The sequence below is a fragment of the Amphibalanus amphitrite genome, unplaced genomic scaffold (assembly GCF_019059575.1).
Source record: "Amphibalanus amphitrite isolate SeventyFive unplaced genomic scaffold, NRLGWU_Aamphi_draft 000140F_arrow, whole genome shotgun sequence".
NCBI classification, from domain to species: domain Eukaryota; kingdom Metazoa; phylum Arthropoda; class Thecostraca; order Balanomorpha; family Balanidae; genus Amphibalanus; species Amphibalanus amphitrite.
In genome coordinates, this window is record NW_024881635.1 from 627,204 (window position 1) to 647,649 (window position 20,446).

Below are 20,446 nucleotides of genomic sequence, written 5' to 3' on the forward strand. Positions count from 1 at the left end.
ATGTAGTTAGGCACAATGCATTATCTGGACGTTCCTGTCTTAGACATTTGCCACTTGAGTTGTTATGATTGAAGTACGTCTTCAAGCAGACGCGTATGTGAGAAATAATACATGAATAATAAACAAAAATGCCTCAACGCTAGCATGAGAAAAACGGAGCCAGGCACGGAAAGAAAGCATTTAGATCAATCGAATTTTAACCCTCGCCCGCACATGCCATTTTCCCATCCTAGAACGCACATGGGGGGGGGGGGGTGGTTGCCACCCCCCCGCGCCATTTCGTTCCTGTTGGAGATAGAGCTTAGCGGTAGAGACCAAAAAGATTCTTTGGGAAGAGACGAATCCAATGGTACCCAGTTTTACCTTCTCAGGTCAGTAATTGACCTTCCAGGTCAGGTCAAACTAAAAAATGTTGCTATTTTGGGTCACCGTTGGATATCAAGTGCGCTGCTTATCAAATACCGATGACGATGCTGTTTTCTGGTGCCAAGCCAGCTAGAACCTCCTTGTCACACTACCCGACCAGAATTTTGCTGTTGAGGTCATTTCAGGTCAAGTTAGGTCAAGGTCAATTATATGTGTTTGTATGTCTGTGTGTGTCTGTCTGTATACTAGGGTGCGTCAAAAAACAGATTTGTTCGATGGAATTTGAGCATTTTATTTTTCGGGTTACTTTTAGCATGACTATTAACTGTGTGGAGTTTGGTGTTTTTTCTCCTTCATTTACCACTGCCTCAAGACACTCCCGACAGGGGTGCAATTTCCCATTGACTTGCTAACGGCATAGCCAGTATCGTTTGCCACAGCCGGCTAGGAATCTAAAATATGATCCTGTACTGCCGGTAAAATGCCAATGATGCCGAAGTTGAGATTGCCAATCAATGCTACACGAATTGGAATAATGGTAATATGCTGGTAGCGAGTCACAAATCATGGTAAAGTTCGAGATTCTGCTGGTGCCGGTATTATGCTGACAAAGCTGTAGTGAATCGTTCTTACGTGTTCCTGTATCGTTATTTAGTTGTGGCATTTTTGGACCTTTTTCATCACTTTGGGCATCAATGCACCATTCTGTTTTACTTGTTTTCTATTAAATTTGCTTCGTAATCGCCACGCGATGTGTGGATCGGCCATGATCGTAAATAATACATACATACAAGGACTCTTTTGACTTATGCCTCTGAACACAGCAGAGTAACACCAAACACAGTAACACCAACATACCGAGCTACTGTGCAGACACCATATTCTCGAAGTTGTTTGCAGCCATGTCTTCAAAATGCTCTTCGGGGCGACTTCAGGACCGAGTTCGAAGATTTTCGTGGACTTATTCAGAACACGATGGCAACATATCAACCAGCAGGACTTTCGGCCTTGCGACAACCCCAAGGAAAAGGCTTGGAAAGCAGGCGCAGTCGTGTTCTGCGTGCGCGCTCTCCAGGCTGGCAAGTTCTGGCCACGGAACGACTACCGAGGATGCCTTCAGCTGTGTTCTCTTCCTCGGCGAATTTCCTCCCGGTGATGTGACGGGGGTCGATCACCACGCTCGTTGGATGTCGATGGTCATATGCAGTGATACACCCTTAAGATCTTCCTTTTCCGCCATTACCTCCAACTGCGTCCAAAATATCTTAAATCAGTCGAAGAATTTGCCACCTTCACTGCGCTTGTGTACGTTAAGCCCTGGACGGAGGCCTTTCTGCTGAATGAAGCGCTCACAAACGACCTTTCTCTCATTAAACGTCTTCAATTCTTCCAAGAAGGTTTTCCCTCGCCTGCACAGTGCACAATGTGCGCATGCCGCGCTGAAGGCTATCGGTCGCCATCGGTACGCAGCCCCAGGGCTAGCTCCTCTGATCTTGTTCTCTAATCACTCGCCTCAAAGAGACTCGTGATCCTCTTCGCCTTCAGGGCGGCATGCGCAGTCGAGGGAATCCTTCGCGGAAGGCTTGAAGACGTTTAATGAGAAGAGGAACGTTTGGGAGCGCTTCATGCAGTAGCTTGGCCAACGACACCGACGCCAGGTTCATTCAGCTTGTCCACCATGCTTTGTGGACAAACTGAATGATCCTGGCCGACACTGTGGACAAACTGAATGATCCTGGCGTCGGTGTCGGTGGGCCACCATGCCTCCGGCGATCAAATCCGTCGTTGGATATCGCTGGATGGACTACCATGGATAGGTTCGTCAATGCGTCTTCGCACTTCTTCGAAATACTCCATTTTCCTTGTCATTTTCTCACGGGACTCCTAGGACGAGACCTGGAGTTCTGGGATTAGGAGTGGACCACGACTACCAGGTGGCACGTGACACTGTCTAGGCCCTGAAGATCGTCAATAATACTGCAGAAAGGATACTGGCGCTCGTAATGACCTTCAACCGTAGAATAAGAAGTCAGAGCAGGGAAAACAGAAGCTGCTCCAGACAGTCAAGGAAGACCGGGAAGAGATTACCGTATGCGAAGTAGATGACCGTCTTGAAGAAGTGAAGGCATCGCATGGGTGAACCCAAAACATGTTTCAATGATTGTCCTCGCTTTCCCAATTGATGTCCGGAGCCTGCTCAAGAATTATAACATTTCAATATTTTCTGTTCAATTCTCAGAACGCCATAAGTTTTCGATATATCGAGCTTTTGGCCAATAAATGCATTGCCATGAGGCAGCACTTCCACTTGCGCGAGGACTGTTATTTTTTGTATGCGGCGTCTACTCAGTAAGTGGAACCGAAAAATGAGCATGCTCAAGATTTATCATCAACTTTTAGTTTCACCATATAATTGGTGACGCACACTGTATACTGATGTGTGCACCGATTGTTTTTGGGTCTATATTACATGAAATCATGATCTGAGAAGCTTGCACCAAAAATCCAGTCAAAAAACTTCACAAAAGTAAATTCAGCTTGCCTAAAACGCAATTATCTTAGATGACCTAGGCTGACCTTGACCCTGACCTTGACCCCTGTACATCGTCGAACAACATGTTCCATGATAGGTGGGAGGTAAGACTGGCAAAAAAGGCCGAAATCAGGGTGTCAAAAGCTCACAAGGCCCATGGCAAACGCAAGATGTTGAGAATTGGCCATTTGGGTCATGACATGACCTGAAAAACAAGGTCATATCTCCGAAACCAAAAATCACAGAAACTTGAAATTTTCAGTGGACATCAAAAAAAGATAGAGGAGCAGCTATACGAAAAATCAGCCTTCTAGCTCTAAAAATGTTGAGTGCAGAGCAGAAAGACTACCTGGGGGGGGGGGGTGGCAACCACCGCCCCCCCCCCCCCCCATGTGCGGGCGAGGGTTAAACAATAATCGGCGTTTCGAATCGAAGAATTACAAACACAAAACACAAGAAGAGTATTCAACACACAAGAGCCCTAGTACAGCCGAATATCTTTTTATTTTAGCTGTCTTGATGAAAAGACATAAAAAAACATTATGGGAGGTTTGGACTCAGGAACATCGCAGCATTCCAAGGAACCAATTTCAACTGATGCTTACATCATGGACCAGCAATAAACGTTCTCGAAAGGGAAGTGAACACCATTACGTCGGGTGCATATAACATGATAGAAATCACTCAAACATACTTAATCTTAGGACATGTCTTTTATCTGCTAGACCTGTTGCATTTTTTTTCAAGCACATCGTGTTCGACACCGTTCAAGCTGGCCCTGTTTTCCGCTGCCGACCGGCGCTAAGGCTGTTGTCGAGTGTTGCCAGATATTTTGAGCCATCAGCGCTTATTTACCATCTGTGCGCGTGACCTGGGCGCCAAAGAGTGTCACCCCTGTCGGTATCTGATACAACAGACCAACACACGGTCGAGAAAAGTCACAGAAAATGGCCACCGATATGGGGCAGATGGCTGAGCCACTTTGTCTACGGACACTGTGGTGAAACCTAATACAAGGGTACACGGTCGCGGGTCAAACCACCACACGCACTGGGAGGAGTTTTTCAGTCGGGGAATAGTGACGGAAACACAGCGACGTGCACACACACCCTACAATCAAACGTGGTGTGCTTGAAAGGAAACCAGGCTCGGAATGAAGGCGAAACTTTGTATAAAGCTGATATTCGAGTCTTCCAAATGATATGGCCTGCCTCCATTTTGTATGAGTTATCCCTTCTAGTGGTTTGAATGGAACAAGAACGCGATCTTTATCAATCGATCCTGTTATCGATAATGATCGTCCACTATATTCGACGATCATTACATTACAATTCAATTGTTTCTCAGAAATCGTCGTAAAATTCAGCCTGATAAAATCAGGAAAGCAGCTTTGAAGCGGAGGAAAGCCTTCATGGAACCTCATGAAATTCTACGAAATAGGGTACCAATCGTCGGGTGCATGTATCCTTTCACAACCATTTTTAGCATAGGCATGCTTTCTATCTCCCAATTTATACTATCAGCATTAGAACAGTACTGTCTAAAATAATACTCATAACTAGGCGTAGAAGCATAGCCTCAGAGGGTTTTACACGTATTGTTGCATTATATTTTGTTTCGTATTTACTGTAGCAGTAAATGCATATGAAGAAGGTCATCTCCCATTAGTCTGTCACAAAACAGGAAACTTTATCTCGGTGCAGCCATTCAGACGGCTCAAGTTGCCCCCGCAATCATTTCTAATCACATGGAACCATTTAATGGACCATTGCAGTCACCGCATGATGGACTAGGGCGGCTGGGGACGCAGATAGCGGGCACGGATGAGCGATACTGCTACCGTCCATCCGAGGCGCGGGATGCAACTCCAAAGGTCATGATGGCTGAATGACGCACAAGAAAAACGAGCCAATGTTAATTTGAACATTTGATTTGATTTAATTAGTAATGATAAGTTAATTTGATTTGTGACTGTTTTGTCTTATAACTAGGTATAATATGATATGATATGTATAAAAGTTACTGACTTCTTAGCACAGTACTTATCTGACGATAATGCTGCGCGCTCTGCTGTCCGCGCGCATAACCAAGCCATGCGGTACAGTCTACTTTCAGGCGTCTGTACTAGTAACGCCATCTATGAGTGCGAGTGCAAGCGTCTGGACTGCGGGGCACCCACGCATGCACAAAGCAAAAGGCGAAACGTGCATCAAGACCAGACCAAATTCGCTTCTCTTACAGGCCAAAATACATGGAATCAGTCCGACGAATGGCTAATGTAGTCACACACATGACACAATTCTCACTACTGATGCACGTATGCAATGTTTATCGTGTACCGACGTCGATTGAAACCTTGGCTCACGGCGCGGCGTACTTGCAGCTATAAAGGAGCTATACCGGCACCGGGGGCAGCTCCGCAATAGCCCTGATTAAGGAGCGGGGCGGGGTGGTGAGGGGAAGGGGTGGGGCGGGGGTGGGGCGCGGGCGGGCTATTACGCGGCTCGATAGTGGTCGGATGGCGCGCTCGTCTGGGACGCGGTTTACAACCGGTGCTGGCTGGCAGTTCTATGGCCTCGTTACGGGGACACGGGAGACCGCAGCTCGACGGGCATCCAGAGTGGCGGCCGAGCGCACCCCGCCGGATATTGCAGATTCCGACAGGCCAGGTGCCGCTCAAAATGAGGAACTTGAGAGGAGGAAAATGTGGTGTGAATCAGGATGGGTTACAGTAAATGCTAAATGAAAATGACTGAATCTTCACCAACATTGTAGGTAAATGAATGCATCTGTTTCTAAGAAATCATAGATACAAGCACAGACAATAGGGCTCTTGCGTGTAGGTAAGCCTATCTGAGCACGTGTAGACATAAATACATGATATTAGACAGGTTTTTAGTGACAAACGTACTTAGCTCTGCTAAGCTGCAAGAGGGTCTCGTTGTATGCTGTGTTATCCAGTGGGGTCATTACGTCAAACGCTGTGTCAGCCAGAGAGAGATTGATGTGATCACCGCCGACAGCGCGGAGACGGCGGGGAATCCATGGGAAAACATCAGATCTTCCCCCCCCCCTTCCTCCGGCTGGCTGGAATTACCGTGCCTACACACATAAAAAATCGTGCAGGCTATATTATATGTATTATCACAACCCAATCGTGACATATGAGATAAGGAAAATCTAGAAGCTTTTCAGGTGGCCTATGCTAGAGCAAAAGTCGGTTTTTCGGGTAAAGAAGAGGCACTTAACTGATGGGCACTAGCCCAGCTGGACAAATGCATTGGATACATTAGGACATATGGAGACGACTGACGCATATATATGTCAGATTTGATAAATGAAGCAGACTGTTATGACTGTTCATATTCTCCGATGTCGTTAGTGTTTACCCGTAATCGCGGCCTGAAGCGAGAAACCTCATCAACATTAATTGGGTAAGAGGATCACAATAATTCTCCATAATTAATAAGCACACAAGCACACTGATGAATGATCTAATATCCGCCAACACACTAAGCTGGGCGATTCAAGAGCAGAGCAATGACGCTGATACCCTACTGTATTTCACAAATTTAGCCTCAGTGACCCCAGGAAAGACCCAAGCGTCGACAAAGCCAGAACCGTCGCCGACTCCGCCACGAAACAGCGCCGCCCTAATCCTCCTCTCATTTTCTGGAGCTGACTGATATCCGACTCGGCTCGGTCTCGGCGGCAGGAGGTCGCGAATTACGCCGCGTGCCATTTAAAAACAGTCCGGGCCTCTTCAGCGGTGGAGTCGTCTCAAAAGGAGCGCCAGCGGCCACTCTCGGCCCAAACGCAGCGCGCCTGTCCCGTTCGGGACAAACAACTCAGCCTTTCTATTCAGGCTGATGACCGACTTCATCAGACGTCAGACGCTGATAAAAACAAAATGCCCGGCCGGCTGTTGCTGAGGGCCGCCCGGATAGGTCGTCGTGGGCAAATATTTCCCCACGGTACGACTATATCAGAGTTCAGCTCGATCGAGTCCACAGCGCGCGCAGAGCGCCCTCCGGCCGACCTGACCCATTCACCGCCCACCGATTCGTCCGGAGCAACTCAGGCGTCTCGGCCAGCCCTAGCCCGGCGCTGTCCGTCTGTCTCAGAGGTGGTCCGCCCAGCCGCCGCCACAGATCCCAGTCAACCGCGACAGACGACTCGCAAATTTCACCGCGGGCCACCTAATCTCGGGACCTCGCCAATAAATCAGAATGAAACCGCGACCATTGTCATTACGGAGAGCATTACTGGCCCGCAGGACTATAGGGATGAGCAATCCCAGCGCTGCGAAACGACGACCACTAGACTGGTCGGTTAATGGACCAGACGCGACCGGGAGCGTGCAGGAGAATCGACCCGTGAACCGCGAGATGGGCGCAAAGTGGAGTGAAAAGAACGATGCATTTGTGTCAGTTTTGTGCGGCGTAAAGAAACTAAGTTTCTCAGTTTGATTTGATTATTTTAGATGCGAATGTATCGCTCATTCACCCTGACAAGTAAATAAGACGTTCCTTCGAACGACTTGACTCTTATGTAGGCTGAATTGAGGATGCCGTCGACGCGAATGAACAATGGACATATCCTTATGAGAAGATCGAGGTATAGGTACTTTGATATAATTAGGTGCAAACCTCAGGCCGGCTGATTTTTGTCTGCTGTTTCCTGGCTCAAATATGCTACCAAATTATTATAGAATATAAATGACAAAATTTCTCTTTTAACTAATTAAAATCAACATTACCAAGCACAAGCCCAAGCGAGCACAGCGAGCACAGCGAGTGAGAAAGTGAGTACAGTCGGTGGCCATTAACTCCCACGTCCCACCTGCACGGGACACGCCCCCTCCCACGTCCCACAGATTCAGATTCAGATTCAGATTTTATTCAAACACAGTCCTCGACATGGTGCGGGCTTTTCACTGCGTTTCGTCAACTGTTAAAAGGTAAAGGTAAGTTACACAAACATACAATCACACATCTCAAGTAAAAGAAGTAGGATCACATGACGTCATCCAGGAGCAAGTAGGCCTTCACATCGGCCTTAAAACCAGCAGCGGAAGGTTCAATGCCAATGGCGTTCAGGAGCTCCACGCCTCGGTAACATAGACGACGCCGTCCCGCCTCAGTGCGAATGCGAGGTAGGATTCGCTGGCCGGCGCGTCGCGTGCAGTGCGCGTGCACTTGGTTGGCGGGCGGGCCGATCGTTCGGGCAATGCTTTCAGGTAAGCCGCACCCCCTCCCACGTCCCACCGCCTCCCACGTCCCACCTGCACGGGACACGCCCCCTCCGTCCGGTGTCGGTGTCATCATCGGCCGGCCACCTGGGGCCGTCTCAGCGCCGGGAAACCCGGGGGATCAGATCGAGCCCGGTGGCGACTCAGTCCGACAGGCGACACCGCCAGGTACCGGGCGGGGGCGGCGGCGGTCCGGGCGGGGGCGGCGGGGGCTGCGGCGGTCCGCAGGGGCGGGTATGTCGCTGACCGAGTAGGCTCAGCGCCAGCGCTGACCCTGCAGCTCTCTGTGAGCGTCTCCTGGCCGCCGTCAGCAGATCAATTCCATGCGGGCCGCCGACGGCCGGCGCCGCACAATGGAACCCCGCGGTCTGTCTCTGTGTGAGACCCGGACTGTTTGCGTGCGGCCGGCCGGCGCCGGCGGAACGTATGGGGGTGTTTGTGTGGTCAGCTGACCACGCCCGATCGAGATGTCAACAGACGCCATCGACAATGTCGTAAACGTACAGATACAAAAGCACAGTGTAGCGGGAGAGGTTTCTGACTGACCAGGTTAGTAGCGAATGACTTACGCCTTCCGATCAGTAGCTCATGAACAACTACTGTTTCATTAGCAAGGCATTATCCTCAAAAAGTGCATCTGAAGAAGATTTGTAAAGAAAAAGCATCTCTAAATGATCACTTCGGCTGGGCGACCAGGCAGACGTGCAGGAATAATTTAGCTGTAATAGCTTATCAATCAAATGCAAACCGATCTAACTGTTTCTATACCCAACAATTTTTGTCAGACACGTTTTGCCTTGACTACAAAAGCAAACTCCAAACAGCATCACCAACATCATCATCATCAAGAAGCAACATAGTGCAGAAGCTTCTTCACGTGCAAGTCGTGCTTCTTCATAGTGACGTCACAGTACTTCAAGTCTTCATTTAACTTTACACCCTCTAGGCTGTAATTCTATTTTATGTAGCGAAATATAGATAGCTATCACAAAATGAAATATATTCACTTGTCTGTCGAGCCATGTCTGAGTTCGCAAGTGTTACTTCCATTGGTTCTACTTTTGCAATTAACAGTCATATTCAGCACAATTCTTTTCTGAAGATCAGCAATTATTGATAGCATCCCGAACTTGGAGTTACAGAGCGAGAACGCTTGAGGTTTCAGCAGACCTTCATTATGAAGCTCGGAGCGGATAAAAGCCGTATCGTGAGTCACTGAAAAAGATGGCTGCAGCTGCGGGGAACACTGACAGAAACGGCTCAACTGACGAACTGCTTGTGTTTTTCGTTCGGCTTGCAAAGAAACACCGATTGCACAAGAATAAATCATGATAAAATAACAATTCAACTTCAAAGTTAATTATGCTATAACTACCGTTAAAACTTTCACAATGATTACATTAACGAGTTCAAAACTTGCGATAAGCCGCTCTTGTTATTCAAAGCCCGTTTTATTACTATACGGTGCAGATGAAGAGTGCTTAGCCGCATCGCCAGACTAAGTTTGCGTACTTCAAAGAAGGCTTTTGTTGGTAACTGTTTTCATCTAAACCCCGATTTCTTATTGCCATCTTACTCCCTCAAATTGGAAGTCGGTGATGCAAATTTTATATGCAGCTGACGCACGCTGGTCTCTGCAAGCCTCATTTCAAGCTGTTGAGTGCTCGTGCACAATTCGCTGAAATAATTTGTTGCCTTGCGGAATGTTCTTATTTCTTAAGCATATTTCCGTCATTTTCATGAAAGACAAAAGTCCCAAAGACAATGATCAATATTCATGTCATTTTGAGAGGCGCCGCATGGATAAGAAATCTTAACTTCAAAATTTTCGGGCAATTTCAGGTTTTTATTTAGTACTTGATCATGCGTACCATTCCTCGGAGATTAAGGCGTACCATTTCCACTCCGAGGAGTCCCGATCTGTCCCGCTCTGTCGCTGCCACCGTCGGATGATCGATTTATCGACCGGCCAGGCCGTCGGGCCGGGCCGCTAACTTCGTTTGTGTTAATGCGCTGAGAAATTGGGTGATCTCATGACGGTATCGCACGCGCTGACAGACCTGATCTGAGGGGTGTCCGACGGAGGACACTATAGGGAGGGCGACCGGTAAACGAATAAACTGCTAAGGAAGACGTGTCAGACAGGTAAGAGGTGGTGATGTCACCTGGACAGGACGCGTGTGACGCATAAATATAGATTTACCAGACTGGCATTTAAGTCACTGGAACTAGGAGTGATTCTAAGCCATTGACCTATAGAAGACCTATAGAAGGCTAATTGAGGTCAATGTTCTAAGCCAACACTCATACAACACTAAAGACTGCAACAAAGCCAGCATCTTTCACTTAAAAATCGAAATCATAAGCGAAGAAAACATATTATTATGTAGTTCAGCTTTTGTCAGATTTATCCCCTAACAACTCACGACCAATACGAAATTGAAAATAAAAGTGACCAGGTCGTACCGGTAACAATATTCTAGCCCTTTTCACTGGAGGAGTCTCAGAGGTCGCAGGGATATGAGGTCAGAACAGGCTCATACTGACCGATAAATATTCACCGGAGAGTGGGCCAATGTTTTCGTGAGCGTTGGCGGCATAACAGCCGCAGAACAGGGCCGGTGAATACTGATCAGGTGGCCAGCCACATGGCACCGCTGCTGCACCTCTGCCCGAGCTGCCTCAGGAATAAAGAACAACCACGCCGGAAACGTAGGGGAGAGTGGGGTAAGATGCCCAGGGTGGGAAAGACGCCCCACCCCCTCTAGCGGGGAAACAAAGAATCGAACCTGGAAATTAATGTTCTTAGCGTAAAGCGGAAGCCTGCCTTGTTAACTGCACAAAAATTTGCGAAGCTTAGTTGGGCAACGGCTGGCTGGTGATTGCATGTTTTTTATTTGCTGCTTTCAAAAAATATTTTGGCGTCAAAACATTGTAAATATCAAAGAAGGTATATAATTTTTGCGTCCCTTGCTATAGTCGTGATACATTAACATGCGTGTACTGTGTCCCAAACAGTTTGTTTCAGGGTGTAGTTTTATGGCTAACAAATTGTGCTGATTTAATGTTACTTCGGTACCTTGGGGTAAGATGCCCCCTGTCCTGATGGGGAAAGACGCCCCACCCCCCCCCCCCTAAATCCGTAGGCTGTCCTTCAAGCAGCCCGTCAAATCATTTATTACATACTTGTGATGAGAGACAAAAGCCGATCTGGGACTATTGAGAGTCCGGTACGGTCAGGTGCTCCCCATGCCGGTCTCTCGGCCCACACAGCGACTTTTTGGGCGGCATCTAACTCTGAGAGCCCTCACGACGGCATCTGTGGGCCCCATTATTGGTTCCAGGGCCCCTCACGACATCCTTTGAGGGCTCCCACGTTGGCTCCACGGGCCGCGCTGGCATCTGAGGTCCCCACGATGGGCTTGAGGGCCCTCAAGCATCATGAAGACCTATAAGGGCCCCACAATGGTCTCCGAACGCCACCACGGAGGCTTGTTTGGCCACGCTGGACTATGATGGCCCTAACGATGACCTCTGAAGCCCCTTACGACTACTTTTGAGGGCCCTTACGATGACGTTTGGTGTCTACTGCAGGCTCGAAGGGACTACTGATTCGTTCAGGCGATTCACGTGCCTATTTTTGTCACTTATAGTGCAAGGGGCATCTTACCCAACGCCAGGGGGCGTCTTTTCCACCCTGTGGGGTAAGATGCCCCCTTTCACTTCTTCAGGAAAATGCTTAATAGCAAAAAAAGTTATCATGTTTCAGGCACGAAAGTGTGATATTTTTGGAGAAAAATGATGGCTTCCGTTGAAACTCCAAGTTTTGGCTTTCCGATCGTCATTTTCGAATAATATATGACATAGTCAAACCCTGGGCATCTTTCCCCACTCTCCCCTACATCACAGACCACACTATTCATTATTCAGAGCTGAGATGGCTCGTAGCGAATGCATGAGAGCACCGGGGACTGTATTTTTGTGTTCAGTATTATTACGTGCTATATTCAGGTTGATGGAGATATATTTTGGCAGCAGCTTTTCATTTAAATTAAGTCAAAAGCTTGTTTTCAAGTGAGCCAGTATCTTTTACTTCGGTTATGCAAGGGCTATCAATAAAGTAGTTAGCGACATTTTGTAGCTTTTTTTACTTCACGAAAAAATCGTTATCGATATTCACCCCTCTAAGACTTCATGGATAATCCCACCTACACATGCTAAAGTGGCTGACTCGTTGATGACAGGCACACGAGCCGATTGTATTTCAGGCCCGGCGGAGGGGAACCTCCGACAGCTGGGGGCACCCCGCGGCAGCCGTGCCGGGAATCCCCACACATCGTGACCTCTTCGTCACCGTCATCAGGGACTCAGGGATCAGAATGGAGTGGAGCAGGCCAGGACTGTTTTGGCAACAGGGGTGCGGCAACGATGAACAATTGAGTGGCGCACATTTTGGTCATAATGTCATAAGGCCTAATGACCCTTGCGTGCAGAATAAAGTCCATGGCGGCATGACTTTATGAACATAGGCGCGGGAGCCGGGGGGGGGGGGGCAGTGGGGGCAGCTTGCCCCCCCAACTCTGGAGCCGTGGGGGCGGTGCCCCCACAGCTTTGAGACGGAATACCACACTTTTTTGCAAATGTTTTCTTTTTTGTTGAAAAAGCCGATGGGTGAAAAATAAGTGGCCTAAAACCGGTGAGAAAACTAGATTTGGGGGTACCCTAGGTTGATCTCTATTATGGTGTGCCCCCCCAGTCGGAAAGTAGTTCCCGCGCCCCTGTTTATGAAAACCACAAGAGATCGTATTTTGGCCAGGTACAATACAGAACATAAAGGCTGCACTCAAAATAGCTTGGTCGTTGGACACTGAACAAGCTAAGCACTAAAAACAGTAAGCAGATTCCTATCATTTTCCCCTAGAGAGCTTCCTTGAGGTTTGTGCAAAAGTGTGAGCGTTTGGTACCATGACTACCGCATGCCTCGTTTGGTACAGTCTACTGACTGATAATGGGCACAATCGCCTTCACCCTTGTCGGCAGATTATGCGTCATTTGTTCGATAAATGCTGTCCGATAGCACTATGCCAGCTGCTGACACCGGCGCAGAGGCAGACGTTGATTACCATAACAATGACAAACGCAGCCGCCCTGTGTAGGCCACTTGGCGATGGCTTGCGAATGATAACAAACATCGTGGCAGGCAGTCACACTTAACACTAAGGTACAGGAGCGGGCAGGGTGACGACAGCGATGCGACTGATGAAAAAATAGCATTGAAAGATATTCTGAAATTGTCAGATCCTTCATGTTCACCGTTCAGTATCAGATAATTTATGGGAACTGAAGGTTATGCTCTGCGATTCTCAGAAAGGCATTCTGTTCTGGCGCAGTGGTGTACATAAACTGTCAGCAACACGGAAGTTTGGTCTCGATTATTTCCTGGGAGATCAAGGCACAGTGCCAGGAAAACTGTTGCGCAGGCACTAACATCGACCAGTTGAGTGTTACGCCTCCCAGTTAACGTCGCTTTTTAGAAATGAAAGTTTTATGAGTTGTAAAACCTCTTGTGACGATTCTTGGCATCTGTTGGCACGGTAACAGTCCAGCCATGCAGCTGAATCTCATGAGCTTTTCCACCACGAAGCATTACCGGGGGGAAAGGTCATCACTTCAAAATACTCGTTTCACCGTGGCAACATGGCTTGGTTGCATATAACACTACTGACAGTTAGTTGCTGGAAATGAATCTGAGCCAATGAGAACGCATGGCTGAATCAATACAACAAGAGCACAATCTATGTCGTGCCCCACTAGGCTACGAAAAGGCAAGTGAATGACGCACACCGTTACAAAATGAATACGACATCATCAGCCGGCAACAGCAAAGCCACTTATTAAAACCTGATCCGAGCATCTCAGCCCATATTGTCGCTTTGCTAAATGACTTCAGGTAACAGCGGCCCAAGCTCAGGGCAGCGAGGTGACCGCAGCTAGGAGCGAAGCGACCGCAGGCCAGTGGGAGGAATAAGAGACGCCTTCGGTCAGCAGGCCATCGCGCTCACTGGCCGCGTGCCTCCGTATCCATTACCCACTTAGGTGACCGAGCGGCGGCCGCACACGGAACGGAAGCCCGGCGCCGGAGCCGCCGAGACGGCACGGACGGAAGGAGAAAAGGAGGGAGGACGGGAGGAGACGGAAGGTGGGAGGAAGGGAAGGAGGAATGGACTAGTCGATGAAAGAGAGAGAGAGAGAGAGAGAGAGAGAGAGAGAGAGAGAGAGAGAGAGAGAGAGAGAGAGAGGCCAGAGGGAGGAAGGTGAAAGAAGAGAATGATAGAAGGGAGCGATGTGAAACAAGGGAGAAGCATCACAAAACATATAGTTATAGAACATACTAAAAAAAAAGAGCCAACGCCCGATGAGTGGCTGGGTAACTGAGTAGCTGAGAGCGCTAAGGGTTAGATCACATCGGCAGCAGACGGCGAGGGACGGCGGCCGAGTGACGGCAGCGGGCCGCAAATGAGGCCGCCTCAATGTGTGCCATCACGGAAATAGATGCCGAAAATGACGGCCTGTAAATGGAGCTGGGCGCGACTGAAAGGAGGCCGTTAGTGCCGCCTGTCGGTCACAGGACGCGCCGAAGGGTGGGGGAGGGGGGGGGGGGGCTCACCGAGGCCTCCAGCACGTCCGGGTGCGTCATCAGGAAGTCCTCCACCTCGGTCGGGTAGATGTTCTCCCCGCCGCGGATCACCATGTCCTTGGCACGGCCGACGATCTTCACGTAGCCGTCCTCGTTCATTACCGCCACGTCACTGAAGGCACACATAGGCATCTTACATCACTGGAGGCACATAAATGCATGCATAAATGTGGCATAAATGAGGCAGGCAACAATTAAATCCTATTACACTACCGACGGCACAAAGCATTGTCACTGAGGGCGTGGCTACTGGCTAGGCCGAAAGTCTTTTTTCAGACACGAGCGCAGCATGAGGCATGTCCGAACGCTATACAACTTCAGTCGTGGACAACAACTGGACGTTGAAACGATTGGACATGGTATAGGAGCCTATGCACTACTGAAGACATTCACAATGCATACTCATGATGCATTATGGACAGCATGCACAATACGATGCTCGAGACAGGCACATTACACACTGCACACTGCACAGTGGACAGCAGACACACAAAGTTATGCATGCAAGACCACCATCGGTTTATATATGCATATTCTGCAATATGCTGCAATACAATACATACCAGCATAAGCCCACCGAGTATGGTTACTGTCAAGTAGCATCCACCATTCGATATTGCGAGTCATCAAATAAGTCTAAATCGACACAAATCGCCTAACATGCGGAAACTTTCCGTATCAATCACCCGCCCACATACGCCACGCGCCGCAGTTGATCACGGCTAATCATGAGGCCGCTGAGACGCGCGTTGGCAGCCACAGGAGAAACAGACGTTCCTGGACGGATCGCCGCATTAGTGGGGCGTTAATACGGCAGCGGCGAGCTAATACTCTGCGGGCTAATCAGGCGGCGAGTGCCAGCGGCGCTGTGCCCGCGCGCGTCACACACCAGCCTCTGCTGACTGGCACCAGCCGCCGGCCGCCGCTATTCATGTATGCCTCCATCTATTATGTAGATCGCGCCTCCTGTCCTATTATACCCGCCGGGCGTATGGACCACCTGCCGGCGGCGACCAGCCGGTCTGACCGCGCCCCCGCCGGGAGAGCAGACCCGCACAAGGGAAAATTACACCGCTATTTTTCAGAATTAACTGCGAAAAACGTCCGAGTGGGTGGATTTATGGGGCCGTAGTTTGGAAGCGACATAACTCATCAGGTATGTGAAATGTGAATGGTCCGGCCATTGGTTAATGCATTGTTAAATGATTAAGCAGACCTTGCAAGTTGCCACATTTATGATGCTATTTCAGCTCGATTTCTTTCTCGGTACACAGCTGCAGCCTGCATTAACAACTCCTGCCACACTGCAACTCTTCGCGCACCTCCCAATCACGCAGTTTTCCTCTTATACCCGTCCACCTAAATAAAGGGAGCGTTTGGACTTTGGGTCAATGTCGGGGGCACTCTGGCGACCTTCTCCCACCAGCTTCGGCGCCTCGCGAGCCTTTAGGCCGTGTGAAATGACGAGAGGTCGGCTGGGTTGGGCTGGGCGACTCGGCTCGGCTCGGCTCCATTACTGCCGGGTCGTGTCGCCCCCACCGCTGTGCAGGACTCCCGACGTCGAGTCGACGCCACGCTGAGGGGACGGGCGAGTGGCCAGCACCAGCGATTGTGATGTTTTAGAGTTCGTTTTAGTGCTAGTAGTGCCGCTAGACCACTTGAACTATGTAGAGAGAGGACCGAGGAGATTGCGTGCAGCATATTGGCAGCGGCTGATAGCCGTTGGCCATTCGACCTGTTGGTTAGACTCTTTGCAACAAGTGTCCGTGGGCCATTTAACATTGGCAAGTCAACAGCTTTCAACGTTTACCAATTCGCCCTGCCGTACGAAAGCACGGACATTCTTGAGCGCAGTTTCTGATCGCTAAATTTCAAATGACAGGCCTGTTCCGTCCAAACAACACTGCCGAGAGTGCGCAGTTTTCGGCTGAATACTGACCTGTGTTCAGCCTACTGGACTCTGAATTCGCCCCACTGCAACTAGGCTCTGCATTCAGCATCCGCTGGGCTCTGAATTCGGCCCACTGTACTGGGCTCCGCATTCAGCGTCCGCTGGGCTCTGCACTCAGCCCACTGCAGGCTCTGCATTCAGCACCCAGGGACCGGCGATGGTTCCGAGCCGATCGGCGCTGTCGGCGCCGTGGACGGCATGTTTCCCGTTCAGCTGCCACGTCCAGTTTCATTCTGCATCGCTAACCGACCAATGTAATGTATTCCTAGAGACGATCCAGCTGCAGTGCCTGCGACCAGCCATGAGCCAGCCGATGCCCCACAAAATGGATGGCAGCCGTGAAGATGCATGCCAGTGGTCCAAGGCACATTTCAGAGTCATACGATGATGCCAAATACGTCGTTTTAGATTATGGAGCACTTGGGAGCATACAACAGTCAAAAGAATATGTCAAAACAATATGCATGGAACTGAGTTGTGAGTTCCAACTGATGCAAATTCATTGTTACTCGATGATGAAATTCGGGGAGGATTTGCGAGGTGTCTAGAACGAATGTTTAAATATAAGCAGAAGCGCAATCATAATCAACATTTTCTTCAATTCCAGTGGCGACAGCATTGTCACCTTTCGGATGCCTGCTACCCTTTCCTTGGACATTTCCTCTCAAATGCCGGAAGTTCAGCAGCTCCAAACTGGATAGAAACTGCGCAGCTATTGAGCCGAATGTCCCATCTCGGAACCACCCGAGAATTTTGACCGCATAAACATCCTCCCATGAACATTTGTGGAAGCGTCCGATTTATAACCCATGATTGGACCCTATAAATTCCTCGGGCGGCTGCGCGAGCTCAATGAGGGGGGCGGCGACGCTCCGAGAGGGCCGGGGCCGGCCGAACTGCCCCGGCTGCCGGCCGCCATCGGTTTACTTACACGTGAGATCAAAGGCAGCCGCAGCCCGTCACCGGACTGGCTGACAAGTAAACGGTAAACGGCCGTCAGCTCCATGCCGTCGTCCGGCGGGGCTGTCACGACTGCTACAAACAGAGGCTACAAGGTGTAGAGTCGGACCGCTGCGGACAGGAGCTACAAGGTAGTGTCGGACCGCTGCAGTGCCACTCTGTCCCTGCAGACTGCTAAGACAGTGGCTAGGGTGCCGGCATGCCACCTTGGCCCAGCCCCGGCAACCGATATAGTTATGGTGCCGATCACCAAGCCGACAGATTTCTGAACGCCACTCACTATCAGAACGACGGAGGGTCACTGGATACAGCGGGCTACGTTCCTCAGTATAGCTGCAGGTCACGTCAGTTGACGGGGCAGAGCCTCACATCTCTCACCGTATTACCACCGTAACCGAGCCAGTAACTCTCGATAACAGCGCAATCAGTGTGGTAAAGCCCTAGGTCACGTCAGTAACTCCGTGACGGACAGCAAAAGCGGGTGTGTCACGTCGCTCTTCTCTCGTCCGTCACGGGTCGCAGATCGGCGGCAGATCGATCCATGCGCTGTCAGCAGCACATGACATGGCTGCCGTTATGAATCTCTGACAGCGCCGTCAGCAATACAAGGCGCTGCGACAGCTCGGCAGCTCGTCAGCCCGGCGGCGGCTAAAGGCGATTCGCCGGCGCCGACACATTTGTAGCGAGACCACCAAATTCGAGGACCGCTGACAGAGCCGGCCGCTTTTTGGAACGGCGAGTTTGAGACGTTTTTGAAACTTTTGATGAGAGTTTGCTACTGTGAGAAGTTGGCGTGTCTCATCCTGTTCTCAACCATGATCCTTAGTTATTTCAGAAATCATCCCGCTTGTAAATTAACCCTCGCCGGACCTATTGGTTTTCTACATACGCGCCGGCCGAGGGGGGGGGGGCGGGTACAACCCCCTCGCCCTTTCGCCCCTGGTGGAGCTAGCGCGTCGCGGAAAAAAAACGAGCGTGTGCGCCGTTAAGAGACGCAGAGATTGGCACCCCATTTTAAGGTCCTAGGTCAACTGGTGACCTCTGAGGTCAGGTCAAGTGCCCCAAGGTACGTTTCAGTTTTTGGTGAATAACTTCGCAAAAAATGGCCGCAGAGCCGCGATTTTGGCAGCATCGTGTTAGCCTCGCTCAGGCGCGTCGAATGATATACCGTAAAGTGGGGCTATTTGAGACAGTGGGGCTATTTGAGACAGTAAGGTAATGGTATAGTAAAATCGCTGTAAAATGAAAACCGTTTGATGTTTTTTAGTCATTTTTGCTTAGACTAATGTGGAATTGAACAGTGAATGCCCTGAATAAAGGCCTGGCTACACTATGCGTTTTCTTCGTGCGTTTTTTGCGTGTTTGCGTGTTTTGCGTGATATCGTTCTAGAAAAAAGAAGGATATTACGTTTTTGTGATGTTTTTCACCTTAAATTTTAGTTACATAAGAGTTATATTAGCTTTTGTATATAACCAAAGTAAAAATTATATAGTTTATAACTTTTTTCCTAGAACGATATTACGCAAAACACGCAAACCTGCAAAAACGCACGAAGAAAACGCATAGTGTAGCCAGGCCTTAACCTTTTTGAAAATTTCGAAAAGTTCTGAACGAAATTTGCAATAAAATACGAAATACAGAAAAACGCACAATTTAAGTTGCTCGAAAAGGACCCCTACCTGCAGCTTAAAAAAGTTGAAGTTTTAACAGCTTCGCCACTGTATCCATCGTTACTACCTTTTTGCTTATAGGCTAAACACATTTTTCATGAAAATATTATATATTGTTAACGGTACTGCCGATTGCGTAACCCATTGTCTCAGAATCCCGATGATGCCCACCTGGTCAAACCTCAACGGATATGCCAAATAGCTGATGATAACGGTGATGCGATGCACCCGAGAAGACTTACCGCCATCTACCTGAAGTGCATCAAACGTTCGACATAAGCATCACCGGTGAATCGGTCGTGGTCATAAACGTGCAGTGGGTTCATGGTAGGTACTTCAAGCAGCAAGCAATATTTACATGTTCGTAGTGTAACATAATAACCCTTTAGCTGGTGACAAAACTAGTTATTCTGATGAATATGTGCTTAAAATGTGTTTCATCAGTCACTGACTCAGTCGACAATCAATATATGTCTACCTTGGTTGACCAAAAAACACCATTGAATGTTACTTAACACATGAACATACTGTTAGGTGAGCCTATCCAAGTACTTGATGTGGTAGGGTAACCGGCCAATTGATACAGCATGCAGCGATCGAGGAAAATTGGCATAAAATCAAAACCGTTTAACATTTTTCTGTTATTTCTTCGCATGGAGATGTACATACAATGGAACAAACAATCATGCAGACCATTCACTCAAATGTTTTCGGAAACCTTTTGCCTTGTTTGATTCATTACAGTGTGCTTCATAAGGTAGCGAGACTGTCTCAAATAGTCCCACCGACTTTCGGTATATCTGTTTTCACGTCACCGGGGCTGTATTTAAAAACTTAATTTCAAAATTTTACTGTCGATGACTTTAAAATAGTCCTTGATGATCATCCTGTCATTTTGAAAGCTATGGGTCACATCATATTATGATAGCCTTAGCATATAGTGATGCAATTTTATACCCTACCGAAATGAAGTGTTCTACGAAAAAGGAAAAGATTGAATATAAAGGACATATAACA

The 20,446-nt window shown here is 48.9% G+C and overlaps 1 protein-coding gene across 3 annotated transcripts in view; it reads right to left on the bottom strand.

Moving 5' to 3' along the window:
- LOC122382488 (medium-chain acyl-CoA ligase ACSF2, mitochondrial-like) overlaps positions 1 to 20,446 on the bottom strand; it is a 76,826-nt gene that overhangs the window by 14,868 nt on the left and 41,512 nt on the right. For all 3 annotated transcript variants that reach the window (XM_043367876.1, XM_043367878.1, XM_043367877.1), the window contains one exon: positions 14,818 to 14,959. In XM_043367876.1, the coding sequence (XP_043223811.1) occupies positions 14,818 to 14,959 (142 nt within the window). The remainder of the gene's footprint in view (positions 1 to 14,817; positions 14,960 to 20,446) is intronic.